Source organism: Ornithorhynchus anatinus, chromosome X5 (genome assembly GCF_004115215.2).
Source record: "Ornithorhynchus anatinus isolate Pmale09 chromosome X5, mOrnAna1.pri.v4, whole genome shotgun sequence".
NCBI lineage: Eukaryota > Metazoa > Chordata > Mammalia > Monotremata > Ornithorhynchidae > Ornithorhynchus > Ornithorhynchus anatinus.
In genome coordinates this window covers 49,930,043-49,946,895 of record NC_041753.1, presented here as the reverse complement: position 1 = coordinate 49,946,895, position 16,853 = coordinate 49,930,043, and the positions used below count along the sequence as shown (strand labels likewise).

The window sequence follows — 16,853 nt, the reverse complement described above, 5'->3', positions numbered from 1 at the left end:
TTTAATGCCTAGGATTCCAACACGAAGGAAGGTAATGGAATTCAATACCATTGTAAAGTTATAGATTAACTTTGGGACAGGGTTATGAAAAAAACCTTGCAACTGTGCCTGACCAAAAGTGAGTAAATGTAGTCTTTCACTCCACTGCAATCCTAAACAGAGAGCCTGAAATAGCCCCATCTATCTCAACCTCTACAGGATTGGAAACAACTTTCACATCCAACTTGCAATTATTTGGGGACCTCTTTTCCAGGCCTCTTCTCTCTTACAGTCTGCCTGCTAGATATTTCATCACCTGGCACCACTTCCCCCACTGGTGGGTAGGGACAAGAAAGGAAGAACTTAAATTAGTCAAAGTTACTCCTGAGGTAGGAATTGAAGCAATGATCTGAAATTACGTTTGAGCATTATCTGTGGATTTAAATTATTCTTGCTGCCTTTGTCCCTCATTTCCATGATGATAACTAGAACCAAAGTTTTTCTAGAAATTACATTGAGCTTTCCAACACCACACAGGTGTTAACATGCTACAGTGCATGCTTCTCATTAGAAAGCAATATATTTCCATTGAAATTCTCAATCTATTTTCTGCAAACCTTCAAACCTCTCATGAGTGGGAACTGGGACTAGGATGGACCTGCAGTAGGCCACCCCTAGGTAGCCAGTCAGCATATGGCTACTTTTTACCTGGCAGCCAGTTGAGACTTGTGGAAGCTCTGAAGTACTCTCAAGGGTCCTCAAGGGACCTGCAAGCCTCAATTAGAAAAAAGCTGTACTATAATACACAGTCAATGTGCTTAAAGCCCTGCTGGGCCTAGTGGAAAGAGCATAAGATGAGGACTGAGGAGACCCGGGTTGTAATCCCACTCAGCTACTAATCTGCTGTAGGGTCATGAGAAAGTCCCTTGAGCAATCTTTGTCTCAGTTTCCTCAACTGTTAAATGGAGTTAAAATACTTCCTCTCTCTACCTCTTGGATTGCAAGCATCACAGAGGACCGTTTCTGATCTGATTACCTTTCATCTACCCCGGCACTTACCACAATGGTAGACAAGTGCTTACCTGCACCAGTGGTCGACACCAGTTTGGGCTTGCTGCGGGCACCATCGCCTTTGGTTGTGTAGGCTGTCACAGTGAGAGAGTAAGATGTTTCTGGCTGTAGTCCAGAAATGATCATGTCCTGAAATGACACAAGGTAGCAGGAAACTGCATCAAAACACTTACCCTACTCAAGAACGCTGGCATCACTAAACTACTCTGCACATGCTTTGTGTTCTCCTGCAGGCATGGCAAGCAAAAGAGAGTGTCCAGAGAGCAATTTGTGGGTAAAATTTCATTTGGAGTGTTCCTTCCGGCTTCTAAGATTGAGTGTATTGGTAAGGGTGAAATACCATCAAATCCTTCCATAGTCTGAACTGGGAAAAAGAAGGGGGTTGATGTCTCAACAGTAGTCCTGGTTACAGGGGATGAGCTATAGTCTATATCTGAGAGAACCATGATTCAGACTGAGATCTCCCCAATGACTGAACCTGGCCTAATACCTTCCGGATTCATATGGATGCCATATGAGGCTAAACCCTAGTGGCTTCATGAAGAAATGCTGAAAAGGCCATTGTATACTTTCAGAAGTATCTTCTGGTGTTCAGGGCCTACTGCTATTTGGACCTGAGTTCTTGTAAAGTACCTTCAGACATGAATTGGACCGATGCGTACCTGAGACGGCCCGTTAGGAAATGTCAAATCCCTCCAATTATTCGACGGACCTTTGTCCTGATGAGAGTTGGAGCAGGATTCAGATTCTTTCCCATCTTCCTAACATTGCACATTTTCTGCAGAGCTGAATAAGTTAACTGTAGTGTGGCCCTGGGCATGCCACCGTCATATTTACAGAATGAATAGAGACAAATAAACAAATGGACAATTGAATTGTGCTCCAGTGCAAAATCAAAAGGGACTGTGTCAAATGGATGTGCCACATTGAGCAGGGTAAAGTGGGGCTTGTCTGTGAAAAACTGTAATGGGCACAATACAGTGAAGTTTTGAAATTGAGTCCCAGTGTGGGCAATAAGAGCAATGAGGTTTTCATAAATCTATTGAAATTGCCAGTGGGGAGTGCCGACCAGTACAGTTAAAATAGGCACCAATCTGAGCCTCTGCTCAAAATATTCCCCCAAATGAATAGACTTAATTGGGAAGAAAGAAATTTGATTTTCAGCTTCCTGAAAGGATTTCACCTAAATTACAGAGAATGTGAAAAAACATCTAATCATTTGAAAATGACCTTCCAATAATAAGAAGCTTGGATGAATGCCAGTGGTATGGTTTTCAATGTGCATCTCAATTGCCACTGGGTTACGGATACCAAAAATATACGTAATCAAAGAAATCTGAAGTGTGACACAGCAACTTCCATTGGGTTATCTCACTGGATTCAGGGCACTAGAGAAACACCACTGATTGTAATGCTTAACTAGAGCTTTTATTTGGTCTAATGAGCATGTTCCTATTGGGTACAATGAAACCTGAGGAAAATTATTTGTTAAGGAATTTCAAGCACTGTATTTCCCACTTTAAAACACCTAGAGAAGCAATCTGGAATATCAGAAAGACCATGGGCCTAGGAGTCAGGGGACCTGGATTCTAATCCTGATTCTGTCATCTGCCTGCTGTGCCTCAGTTTCCTCAACTGTAAAATGGAGATGAAATATCTGTTCTCTCCTCCACCCTTAGACTATAAACCTCTTGTGAGGCAGGGACAATGTCTAATTTAATTGTAAAGTTTCGCCCCAGTGCTTAGCACATAGGAAGTATTTAACAAATAGCACAATTATAATCTTCTTTTAATATAGCAACGTGGCTTAGTGGAAAGAGCACGGACTTGGGAATAAGAGGATGTGGGTTCTAATCCTGGCTCCAGCACTTGTCAGCTTTGTGACCTTGGGAAAGCCACTTAAGTTCTCTGTGTCTCAGTTATCTCATCTGTAAAATAGGGATTAAGACTGTGAGCCCCACGTGGGACAACCTGATTACCTTGTATCCACCCCAGTGCTTAAAACAGTGCTTGGCACATAGTAAGCACTTAACAGATACCATAAATAATTAATTAATTAAGCAGTTTCTCTGCTTGAATTGCAGCGGCAAAGTTAGTAACAGCCATCAAAACAAATGACCACACAAATCCATCACATTCCTTTTGGTCTTTTCTGCACCATGCTAAATCCGGAGATCAAATCAAAGCCAAAAAAAAAGTGCCATAACTTCAAAAATCTGTTAGTACATGCATCTTTGCAAACAACAAAAAACATTTTAAAAAGAAAAGATAGAAAGGTTAAAAACACACACACGGACTTTTACACAGTCTGTTTTCATCAGGCCAGTCAACTGTTACTCACATGTTCAGCAGTATCATCAAATTCCCACTGATTGAGGGTAAAGAAAGTTGGAGAGGGAAAAAAAAAAGAATGAAGAAAAATTTGCAGCCTCACTGAGGCAGTTTTACCTTCCTTAAACTTTCTTTTTAAAGGCTTACAAAATTAGAATGACTGTGAAACACAAAATGGGAAGATTTTAAGTTCAAATCCATATTTGTTTCCAGAGGTTTTTTTTTCTCTTTCTATGAAGCTACTCGAGATAAATACCATCTGGAACTGTAGTTACAGCAAAAGCTTTGTTAGCTGGCATACTGGAATATCATTGGTGCAGGTGCTGGTTATTCAAAATTCCAATGAGCAAAAAATCAGGGCTGAAGGGTTCAGGCTGTTCCCAAAGAACCCAGCTCAGGAGAAGACTTCACATGATTAGGAATAAAGACCCTAACTATGGAAGCTGTTAGTTAATTCCTGGCAATGCTTCAATTCCGATATCTTTTAAGGAGGCAGCCAGTGAAGCCCAAAAGGACCTTGCTAAAACTCACGGGACAGAGTTTGACTTTATCCACCTTCTTCCTCCTTTTATGATTAGGAATGAAGACCTCATCTATGGAAGCCATCAGCTACCTTTTGGCAGTGCTTCAATTCAGATATTTCCTAAGGAGGCAGCCTCTGAAGACCAAGAGGACCTTACTCACTGGACAGAGTTTGATTTTATCAACTCTCTTCTTCCCAACATTATTCCCACTGCTTAAACTCTTTCAGCTGGGTGGAAGCCTTCTGTATGGGAATAATCTCATAAAACTATTCTAGTATTAGGAGAGACCCAAAATGTATGGGCTATTAGATCTCTCTGATTGGTCACATGCTAGACAACATACAATTCAAATCCTCTGTAGGAAATAATCTCATAAAATTGTTCTAGTATTAAGAGAGGCCCAAAATGTGTGAGCTGTTAGATCTCTCCAATTGGTCAAGTGCTAGGTAACATAAGAGTCAAACAAACTCCTCTCTAGTAAACTAGGGAAGACTAAATGGAGGTTAATTGTTCTAATTACACCCTCTTTTCAGCCCTAACCTACATAACGTAATGCAATTCACCTACTTAGATGAATGTTTGTCATTTATATTTAAATCCTACAGACCTATTGAAGCTTTGGCACCAGCAATTAACTTTCACGTATCAATTCGACAAAGTATATAAGGGGGCTAGAATGAACCAAGGGGGAAATGATCCATTAATAGCTAAATTAAAGACTCAAAAATGGGAGAAAGAAAAAAAATTGATTTGGCATATGAAGAGTTGGCACTGCAGATTTCTCATGACTTGCACAGTCTACAATTAAAATGGAGTCTGAATTGCAGTCACACTGAGTGTAAAGTAAAAATCTGGGCAAAAAGCAGGAAGATTGAAACATTATGGCAGATTGTTTTCTTTTCCATAGTTATAGATTTCCAAAAATAACAAACAAAACAAACAAAACATAGGTAGTAATGGATTTATTCAGATCAAACTATGAGAACACTCCATGTTCTTAAAAGAACCTGATATTTATATAAAACACTGAAATGAATCTTTAAAGGAGATGGCAGAGTTCTCCTTCCTTATATATAAGCAGTTCGGCAATATTGAATGAACAAAATTCTACGTTAAATTCTCAGTGAAAGAAGTTATCTGAAATGGTGGGAGGGGAAATGAGGACTGATTCAGCTTCTCACAGGAAATGAGACATACCATAAGGGAAGTTTAGGTAGTCTGGGACATTGCTTGGAGTCTTTTAGACCATTTTGTGCACTGATATAGAAATATATTTAATGGCCTGAAAGAGTTAGTGCAACTTTCTGGAATACCTACCTACACTGAAAGAGACTAAGTTAATGCACTGGGAGAATACTCCTCAATATTTATGAAAGTTCTTGAATCTAGACAGAGGAAAGATGCCATGGAATTGTAAAGCCCAATCATCATCATTAACATGTTCTGGGCTGTGAATCCATTCCTCATATAAAGTATGGGACTCTTTAAAGTCTGTTTCATTTTTCAGTCTTGACTAATGATGACACTTTCCCTGGAAGATGTTCTCCACCAGACTGAGGCAAAGAAATGTGATTGTTGAAAGCTGGATGGTGAATTCAAGGACAACTCTGAATCTCCTGCCCTGAAATTGCAGAGTATAATTTTTTCCTCCTTCATTTGATTAAATTGGTTCTTCAGTCATATATTTTTTACCACTAGATCAAGTCTCCAACCAGCTAAGCGCTTTTTTTTGTTAATAGCATGACTTATTAGAATCAGAGATTTGATATATCATTTTTCTTTTAAAATTTAATATATCATTTTAGGTTCATGATTGTCAGAAACTTCAAAAACCTGTACATAATCCTATTCTAAATGTTCAAGCTAATTCCAAAACATGCTTGCTTTAGGCTGAGGTATCAGTAAAAGGAAGGTATATAATCATCTGATATGTATCCTTAATATCCTTCACTACATCTCCATACCTATGAGAAAATACAACAGCTCATTAAGGATTTACCTGTGCATCAGCCAGCATAACATCCTTCAGCATGGGTTGACCCTTGGGCTCGCCATTTTCCATCCTCACATAATGCACCTGGTATCCTCGGATCTGACCATGCTGTTTATTGGGCACAGGTGAGCGCCATGACACTTTAACAGATGTAGAGTTGACAGCCTCTACCTCGACTTTGCGAGGAGGACCACTAGGAACTGGAACAACATCATTGGATAAAACAGAATTACAGGCACTTGTCCCACCCAGTCAGAGCTTTTCTTTATTTAAGAAAAAAAATGGGCAGACCCACTAAGTTTTCTTTGAAGAATACAAATGGTTTCAATCAATGAAAAGGCTCAACCAATCTGCTCTACCTTTCAGCGAAAAGATCAAAAAACATGACTGATGCAAAAAAAATGGAAGAAAAAAGAGTATCAGAGAAATAGAAAAACATGTAAAAATGTACAAAAGCCAAGGAAGATGCTTTGAGATTCAAAGCATTAAAATACAAAGAGGTATTGCACTATTGAAATAATATATATTTAAAAAAACCGTATACATTTTTTTTTTCCATGGAGGAACAAAAAGATGCTTGATTACATGGGCCATCTTCTTTTATTTCCTCAAACTGGAGAGAATCCAAACCAACAGATGAAAAAAACACAATGTAGAGCATCAGTATCTCCAAAAGATTCAAGACAAAAATGACACCCAGCAACAAGAAGATCAAAACTTGTAGGTGGAAGAGAAAAATATTTTTTAAAAAAGAGGCAGATTTTTCCAAGAGCGGAGTGTTGTAATTTAGGGCAGAAGAAGGGTAGAGAAGTGGCTTGGTTGCAAGTAGCAAATTGTTCTTTCAAAAAACAAAAAAGTTCTTTGTGTTTGAAACAAGACATGATTAAGCCGTAGCAACGACAGGCCTTTGGTAAACACATTGAACGAAGTTTGGTAACAACGATGTTGGAAAAAAGATGAGCAGAAAAAAGGAATACTGATTTTAGCCTATACAAAGACAGCAGATCGAGAGCAAGTCAGAAAGATGCAAACGGATGTAGCGGAGGCAACGTACCATCTTCATCGGTCCGAATTATTACGGATAAGCTCTCCGGGCCAGGTCCGACATCTGTGTGGGCTGTCACAGAAATCCGATATTCAGTCCATTTTTCCAACTGTTCCAAAAGGTACTGGGTAGTGTCCGAAGAGATTCCCAAAATTTCATGGGGCTTGTCATCTTCCCCGTCCATTCCAATGTATTTGATGGAATATTCAGTGATAAGGCCATTCTGTTTTTCCACTGGTGGAGGTTGCCAACTTACCAAAATGCTAGTAGAGCTTGGGCTGGTGCAACTAATGTCTTGAGGAGGAGCTGACGGCTCTTATTTCAGCAGTGGGTTAAACAAGGGTTTGAGTGAAAGGACAGGAGTGGTTGGAAAAAATAATAAACAAAAGAAAAAGTAAAATAATAAATAAATTAAAAGGGCCACAAAATGAATAAAGCTTTGAAGGCTAAAGAAACAAAATTCCAGATAAACATAAGTACCTTGGCTTGTTAACATGAACCAACTGAAATTGAATAATTTGATGAAAAAATGATAAAAAATGGGTGAAGGGGAAATACATGAAAATGAAGCCTCACAATAACAAAGCCTCAAATTAAGTTACCTACCTGTGATTAAATTCTTCTTCTAAACCAAATAAAAAAAATGCCCTCCCAATCCTGGATTCATTTGATTGGCTATTCCACTATTCTTGTAATGGCAGCAATTAGTGCAAGTGAATAGTTTGGGTAGATTTTGTGTATTCCCTAAATGATATTAGGATTTTCATTGTCTCAAAATGTGGACAGTATGCTTTGTTTTTTTTCTCGTACTGATCTGAAACTTGCAATAACTGCTAGGCTGCCCAAGATACTCTTCCCTCCATCCCTCCTTTGAAAAAACAAAAACAAAAAAACATAAACAAAAAAGGTTTACTTTTGTGTATCCTTAACAACTGAGTCTGCCTGATTTAAGTCAACTACAAATAATGTTTAAATGAAAAATATTCACTCAAACATTGTTTGTAGTCAATAAATACAGTAAGCATGCAGAATCAATAGAAGATGAAAAAAATCTTAGTCAAAGGTTTACCTACCAGGGGGAATGACAGGCTTGTTGATTCTGACTGTAACTTGTACTTACCCTAGATCAGCATTCAGCATTATTTTTATAACTCCTCTTGAGACACCTTTGCTAGTGAAGAATTAGATCACACCAGCAAATTTGGATATAATCATCTATAATCACCTATCCCTAACAGTTTGGCAATAAAAGAGCCATTAAAAAAAAAGCCATCAGGAAAATCAACTGATAAAGAATGGATTTTCTGCAAATTCACTTCACTAAGCACATAAGCATCAATTACTGGCAAAATACACATGGTTTTAACAGGATGTGGAAGCCAGCTAACATACTTGCTAAATGCCCAATAAGAATCAAATTATTATCATATGAGTATACACTTCGCCAAGCAAATTCAAAGAGATTACCATTTCTTAAACGCAATGAATAGCTAGGTATTTAGGACCCAAAAATCTAATGGAGAAAATTCTATTGCAAGGAGTTTAGTAAAGGTGTGCAATTTTCCACTGGCTTTAGGACTTGGTCTAAATAAGGCACTTCCCCTCCCTATGGAAAAACATTAGGTGAGATTCGATTTTTGGGAGGGTCATTTACAGGCAGTGTCTTTAGAATGTCATGGAGAGACTCTGGAGACTTTAATCCACATAGAGGCAGGTAAAAAATGAATTATGGGCCCTACTGCCTAGAGGAATTCCTTGAAGTGCAGGTTGACATGACAGAATTCTTCCTCTCATTGACGTTCCTTGCATTCTCCCCCTCTAGACTGTAAGCTCACTGTGGGCAGGGAATGTGTCTGTTTATTTTTATATTGTTCTCTCCCAAGCACTTAGTACAGTGATTTCCACACAGTAAGCACTCAATAAATACAACTGAATGAATGAATGAATGTGTTAGGTTTGTAATTCACAGACAGGACTTCCCATTATGAAGACCAGAGCATCAGCTGGAAAATATTTTCACATCAATCACCAGGAGATGCCAATTTCTGAGGCCACAAAAGTACTTTACAGATTATGATTATGAATATTACAATGAATTAAATACAACTGGTTATGGAGTCCTATGAACTCTTTAATAATTCTTTTGAAAAGCTGATTTAATCTTCAACCTGAATGCTACCTTTAGACCCATTAGAATATTTGCACAAGAACATGTTTTGTAGAACTTGCAGCTGCTCCTTTAATGGAAAAGACTAAGTGAGGTTTTGATGTCATTTGTTTTACCACTGATTTTGCCAGCATGAATAAAATGAGAGACTTGTGCACTGTGAAATAATGTCATTTAGAGGCATGTAGCATTTATTTTAATTAAATAGATGTTTCGAGAAATCATCTTACATAATAATTATTTATTTTAGTCTGCCTTGATTTAAATATTTCTATTTCTTTTCTTTTAAAGAACTATTAATTTCTAGTCGGATCTACCACTGTTCTAGCTAGTGTTTATAAATTTATTTTGAGGGTAAAAGGTGCCACCCTGAATCTCTGAATGAGGCAAAAGTTTTTGGGGTTTTTTTTTGTATGGAGGGATACCCTGCTTTTTATTGATATGAAGTTGATGTTCTGAGGTAAATAGGGAGATTTAAATGATTTAACTCTTATTTGCAAACTTCATATAACCTTATAGATAATTCTGTGGTTTTTAATATGTGCCAGAGAGAGAACTCAGAAAGCTCTTAAGTCAGGGGAAATTTATCCACAGATGGCTTAATTATTAAAATAATCTCACCAATGAAGAGCAATCAGTTATATTCTAAATGAAATAGCTTGATTTAAGGAGCCAACTGACTTACCAAACCTTCAGAAAAATTTGAGAACAAGGAATTCCTAATGATGATGTACAAAATAATTGAACATATATAAGATGCAAATTCACTTTGACACTCTAGTTCCAAATAGGGTGCTTCTGAAAATAATGATGAACCCATGAAATAACGATGTTTTGGGTTGTGATTTTACAGCAGCAATTGATTTTATTTTACATTACTGGTCAATGTACAATTAATGAATGCTATGGATTCATGTTTCAAAGTGTCCTGAAGGACCTATCTATATGTGTTAGCAATCTCAAGCAGCCAATTGGGATTGACCTTTCTCCTGGATATAAAGGTGTGACAAAAAGGAACTTATATCTGGGACACAGGTTTTTAAAAAAATGAAATCATAAGTAATTGGTATGGCTGGTGGTCCCCACGGGACTAGAACAAAATAGTCTCTTGATGCATTATGAGCAGGCCAAAAGACCTGTTCAGTATTTCTTAGCATTTATATGTTCAAGGGCTCTTATAATAAAGGAAAAGGGTCTCTGAGCTTCTGCCAGCTGTTTCCCTTCTTTACAGACATCTCTACTGACTTCACTGAAAATCACGTAGTTTAGGAAAGTTAGTCAATGTAATGAAGAAACCCAAGGTTGCATTAGAAGAGAAGTTAAACAGACATGGAGGGAGTTTCTAGCAAGATATATTACTGGCTGATTTCTTATTGTTTAAGTCACTGTGCACAATCACTGAACAATAATCAATGACTCAAACAACAAAAAAAAGTGAGTGGCTTGTTTTGGAAGAAAGAGAATTATTTGGCCATGACCCTCTTGTGAGTGCAAAGAACAGCAGAGGGGAATCAAAGAGAGACACCTACTTGACTGCATGGTTCTGGCGGAGATTTCTGCAGTCGAAGCACCAAGGCCTTGAGGTGAGCGAGCAGCAAGACGAAAGTAGTACAAACTGTTTGGTTTCAGTTCTTGTAGCCGATAGGATGTGGCTGGCTCAATGGTAATTCGTTGCTACGAGTAAATAACAAAAGAACTTGGTTGTCTTCATTAATATTCAGCACATTTGTTGTAGCACATTGCCTAGGGCAGAAAGCTCCTACCACACAGGTGATAATCTCATCAAAATCACAGACTAAATCAATAATGAAGAAAAGCAAATATATTAAGGACAATAAATAATGCAAGTACCAAAGGCAGAAGATAACTATTTTCCAAGAATGGGTATAGTCTCAAACACCCAGCACAATTTCTTATTTTGTTAAAAGAAATAGTTTTTCTGGAACCAGTTCTAGAATATATTCATTGTTTAAATATACTATGACTTCTGTTTCAATATGGATGTGAATGTATTTAGGGTATGGCTACAATCTACCAGAGAATTTAAAGTAAGGATTAATTTGAACAGGATAGGGAAAATGGAAGAGAACAGGAAGAACTGAAACCTAGGCTAGGATTTTCAGTCTTACATCATATACAGCATTGGCAGCAAGGTTATAGGGCTTCACACATCAGTTTACCTTTTGGTTTCAAAAATGACACTGAAAATATGTAATTACTTTGTGAACTGTAAAAGTGCTGCTTCATAACATTATTTATATATGCCACCCGCAAAGTGGTGCTGGGGTCCAGAAATATCTGTAATTCCTCAGAAAAGGAGCAGGCATAGGCAACCTAATTCCTTAATAGAGGAGTTCCCATGGATTCAGTGACAGGTATCCAGGCGGTATTACCCGGTAGAGCTGGCTCTACTGTCTTACTAACTCATTAACCATTTTACAACAAACTACTTTACAAGACAGAAAGGCAGCTGACGCATTCATAGTAGTTCTTCATATCTCAGTTTATGTCTCAGAGTGACAAAGAGAAAGAAAATTCTATAAGAATCAAGATACGTTCATTATATCCATTCCAAGATAAGGTGATGTGAGGATTATCCTGGAAGAGTGGATAGTGATGTTGAAACATGGAGAAAAGCACCACATAGAAACAAAAGCTCTATTGCCGTTCAGTGACGGTGTTAATAAGCCCCAAATCACCAGTAAATACTATCATCCACCCCAAATAAAAGGAAGACATCCAAAATCCATCCATCATACAATGCCCAGTACTCTGCACCAAGTGCTTAATAAATACCATTTATTGATTGATCTTATAGATCATGTCATTGCCCATCTGTGTGATATGAAAGATGTATGATCACTGCAGATATGAGAGGGCTGAGTTACTGGGACTAATCTTTAGTTCACACACTCCATGTACAGCCAACCCACTGAAAAGTGGCCTCCAAACAACTGTCCACCTCCTGGCATGTGCTGAACAAATTTGGCTGTCCTGGTAAGTTCACCAAGATCAATACTACTCTACTGACAGTTTGGTTGATCAAGTCCCTGTTGAAGGTATCCTGTCTAACCTATTGGATGTCGATGGGAGTGAAGAAGCCCTATGTAGTAAGTTCAATTCTGTTCAGCCTGCCATTGTCGAAGGAATGGTCTCAGGAATGCAGCTTCTCTGGGGGAGGCATTTGAGGAAAATGGACAGTAGCAGGATACCAAGCCACTGCTGTATTGTCAACTGAATTGGGGAACACACAGGCAGGAGGGCAGAATAAACAATTCAAAGGCACGGTGAAGCACAGTGTCAAATAGTGCAACATAATTGTGGACTGTTGGGAAATCACTGCAGCAGACAGACCAGGCTGGCAGGCAGCAGACAGGAAGGGGTTTGATCTCCTTGAGTAAAGGCTTTGTGAAGATTAGGCTACCAAGAGGCAGGTTCAAAACTGGAGAGAGGCTCTGTTTAGAACAAATGCAATAGGGCACCAAAAAACTATCTTTATATGCACATAATGCAGAAGGGAGTGTTGGCCATCACAGGTTTGTTTCAACCACACTCACACGCATGGACAGGATTTCACAGTCAGTAGCGTCATCTTCAAAAACGAAGGTCAGCTATAACCAAATATATGTTCCAGAGATGACTGCCAAGATGGGAAGAGTTTTGATTTACCTCCTCCCCATGGTCTCCATCGTTGTAAACCAGCTCATAGTTGGAGATGGTGTCAGAGCGTGGGGGTGTCCAAGAAAGTAAAATGCTTGTTTCAGACTCAGGCTCTGCTCTGAAGTTCAATGGCTGTCCTGGTACTGAAGGGAGGGGAGGAAGGAAAAAATTGGTATTGTTATTTTCTGTAATTACTATCATACCTAAGTTTTGTTTGAGTGCTTACTTGGTATTTGAATCTACATTAGGTACTCTGGGGTTGGATTAGAAAAATTCCCTGTCCTCAAGAGGGTTGCAATCCAACAGGAAAAAGATTTCTTCCCCCCGGCCCTGCCTGTTCTTTATATGTATTATTTACAATCAAAAAAAGACCTCCAAATTATATTTCCCAAATAGTATGCATACAGCTAATATAAAGGTAACAAAGATATCTGGCACCACATACTGAGCAATTTGAAAATATATATATATATATATGTATATATATATATAAATTTTAAAAAGCTAACAGATTCATAGCACCTATCCAGTGACTTTCAGACCTAAACCACTCTAAAGCACACACTCCCTAATCAAGAAATGCTGGAAACTTTCATTAAAAATTGTAATGCCCTTTTAAGCCATGCCCCTATAAAATTTCAGAAACTGCAGAAATTGAGTGGCGTAGGACTAGGAAATTAATGAATAAAGGGAGACATTTTAAGGAATAAAACGTTCTAAATGAGTTCTAATAACTTAGTGTCATCATAAAGGAGTCTCCAACTTTAAAGCAATTGAATGGTAAAGATGCATTTTTCTGCTGAGATGTTAAATGAAGGTTATCAAAAAATCTCACACTCTTTTTCCATTAGAAGAAGTCTTTACCTTTACCTCATGGTCAATCTCTCAGGTAATTACACTTTGGCCACCTGAACTGGGAATGCGCTTTCAACTGGATTCTACATGCTTTCTCATTTCCTCAAGTGCTGATAGAGTATGTAATTTAGTTTATAAATGGAGGAAAAACCCTCCTGTTGACAAATGTACTGCATCTATGCTGTCATTATCATAATCATCATTACTATCAAAAAGAGTGATATAATGAGCATTCTATTTCAAAACTAGGAAATGAATAGAATTATATTTCCATCATATCGAGAATGGTATAGGTCAGTTGTAATTGATAATGTATCTGAATGTGTGTGCATTTGACAGCAAGGCAGACTGATAATATGAAAATATACACATCTAATAGTGCCATAGATCAAAGACAAACTAAAAGCGCTTCTTGCTTGAAAACTGATTGAATTATTTGAGTTATTCTTAGGAGTCCTTATAATGTGCTGTCAGCTTATTTCTACAGTTGCAGTCATCTTCAAGGTATTCTTGGCTTTGTACTGTGAGCTTCTGTGTTGAAGCTCAAGGCCAAAAATAATCTGTGTTGCCCATTTTCAGTTTTCATCATTTTTCTTTTTCTTCTTCCTTTTTTTTTTTTGCATTACAGGCCTTGAAATTCCCATTAATTTGGTGCCTCAGGGAAAGCACCTTTTGCACAGGATGTCTATTTTTTGAAAAGTGTCTGCCTTGTCAGTCACCAAATAATCACTTGGATTGTGAGGAGGAGAAAAAAGAGGAGATAAAACATCAAGGAAGGGAAAATGGAAAGAATAAAAACAAGTAAATAGCAAGAAAAATGAAATGGGTTTTCTTATGTGGAAAAAACTAAAAAAACTAAGACAGATGCAAGAGGGGGCATACATGCAATAGATAGAGAAGAGTATTTATTTAAAAGTCAAGTGTAGAATTTCAGGCACAGCTGATGACAGGGAATCCAAAATACTCACCTCCCTCCCCCAACCTCAAACACACACACACACACACACACACACACCTTTGTTTTCTTTCTCACCTCAATTTTCACAGACTTTTAAATGAAGGAAAAATGTATCCATATTAAATGAAATAGCATAACACAGGGGCAAATATCGTGAGCCACTAATGGGACAGGGACTGTGTCCGATTTGATGATGTATCTACCTCAGCATTTAGTACAATTCTTTGTCACTTAATAAGTGTTTAACAAATGCCACAATTATTATTCATTGTTTGTTATATCATATATATTTTATTTAAGGGATTGTGCCGGGGGAAAATTGTTTGTAATGAAGTAAATGATTGCCTATAAACATTTTGGAAATCAAATTATCCTTTTACCATTTATAATCTTTACTTTTGATCCTTAATATGTCTTGGAATTCAAAATTACAGCTTCAATATTATGATCTTTTGTAGTCATGCAATTCTATTTAGGAATATTTAAGAGCCCCATCCTTAATGAGTTAAAGACTACAGCAAAGCCTATGAAGCTGTGCTATTCATTCTTCTTTTTCAGAGAGCAAATCTAAATAATCATTGCTGGATTACTTGATCATGTCTTTTTCAACCCATTATCAACTAATTTAGTCTAATGACACTTTAAACCAGATCTTCATTAATATCCTCATTATGCACTCTATAATCACCTGATAAAATTCTACTATTTTCAGCAAAATCAATATTTAGTATATTAGTAAAAAGATGGACTCCCCACCTGATTTTAATATTAGTAATAAAATTACTTAGTTTCCCCAGAAGGGAGAACTTCAATTAACAATTAAAGATGGCTCTTTTCACAGTCATTTTGTCACATATTCAAATCAAATGCACACTAGGCTAATGCTTAAAAAAACCTAGAAAACAGCTGTCAAATGAATTAGGTTTATTTTTGAATTCTCAAAACACTTTCCCCCCGATGATCGTAATACACATGTAAAGTAAAAGACTTCAAGGACACCACATTTCCAGGTTTTTTCTATTTGCTCTACCACCACCTGGATCCACAGAGAGTGCTCACTGTCTGCTAACTGCACTCTGTGCACCAAATATTGTGGCTCTATAGACTTTTACCTATTTGCTTTGATGTTCTAGAAGAAAAAAGACCCCAGCCACTAGAAATGCACTTGGAGTTTATTGTTGCTTCATTCTCCTCTACTTTTTCACCCTCCTTTCTCTTCTATTTTATATATTGAGAGACCAATTTTTTACAGTGGCCTACATTTTTACAAACATCATATTTATGTGTATCAGTATTGCTGCATCTAACTTGAAAAATAACTAGAGGATAATCTCAACTATTCCTCATCTGAAAATATTAATGGACTGCAATGCATTCATTAGCAGATACAAAATTTGTTCCTTTACATTTTTTAAAACATTCTCCAATGAGGTAGTGCCTTTTCCTTAATGTTTGCTTTAATGACCAGAAGACAATGAAGTACAAGATTACTTCAATCCCAATTGACAAAACACCCAAGAATCAATCTAAAGAAAACTTAAATCATATTAACCCAATTTTTCCAGCGTTGCAAGCTTAAGGTTCCTGCACTCCCAGGATATTACCTTTGTGTAAACATTTGATAACTTCACAACAGTGAGCTTGAGGATAGGAAAAAAAAAATAAGATGAAATCTCTGAAATTTTCTGAAATGTTGACAATTCTTGGAGGGTCTTCACTAAATGTAAAAGTTTGATATTTGATTCAAATACAGGATCTATTCCTTTTAATAGGAAAATTCTGTATATTTCATATTTTGGGCAAGCTAGTTATATATGATGTATGTTCCAATATTATTAGATCGGCAGCTAATTCATAAGTAAGAAATGCCTTGAAAAGAAATGGAATCCTATCATACTGCCTTTAAGTTTAAAAATTGTAATTGAAACCACAATTTTTCCTATCTAACCAGTGGACCATCTGTGGGTTATTTGCCATAATGTGTTCAATTTTACATCATTCTCCAATACTGCTTCTCTTCGCTACACCTATTGATCATTTTTTTCAAAATGTAAATATGTAGAACTAAAGCATTTAGCCATTCATGAAAATTACTTATATCCACAAGAAAAATGCAGGAAAACTTTCAAGGATGCTTTAACCTGGTATTGCATTAGGTCCGGTTGGAGATACAGGCTTCCAAATATTAGTAATGATAGGACAGAGATAACAATTTCCCTTTTCTTTTTTTTGCAGCACATTAATATTCCATACACTATTAATGCAATGCT

The 16,853-nt window shown here is 37.3% G+C and overlaps 1 protein-coding gene across 42 annotated transcripts in view; it reads right to left on the bottom strand.

The window, feature by feature from the left end:
* Positions 1–16,853, bottom strand: part of PTPRD (protein tyrosine phosphatase receptor type D) — a 1,860,044-nt gene that overhangs the window by 154,484 nt on the left and 1,688,707 nt on the right. For 19 of the 42 annotated variants that reach the window (XM_029056273.2, XM_029056261.2, XM_029056268.2 and 16 more), the window contains 6 exons: positions 12,780–12,913; positions 10,640–10,784; positions 6,953–7,258; positions 5,905–6,098; positions 3,392–3,418; positions 1,062–1,179 (listed from right to left, as the gene is read on the bottom strand). In XM_029056273.2, the coding sequence (XP_028912106.1) occupies positions 1,062–1,179; positions 3,392–3,418; positions 5,905–6,098; positions 6,953–7,258; positions 10,640–10,784; positions 12,780–12,913 (924 nt within the window). The remainder of the gene's footprint in view (positions 1–1,061; positions 1,180–3,391; positions 3,419–5,904; positions 6,099–6,952; positions 7,259–10,639; positions 10,785–12,779; positions 12,914–16,853) is intronic. The other 23 variants (XM_029056282.2, XM_029056283.2, XM_029056285.2 and 20 more) reach the window with 4 other exon arrangements.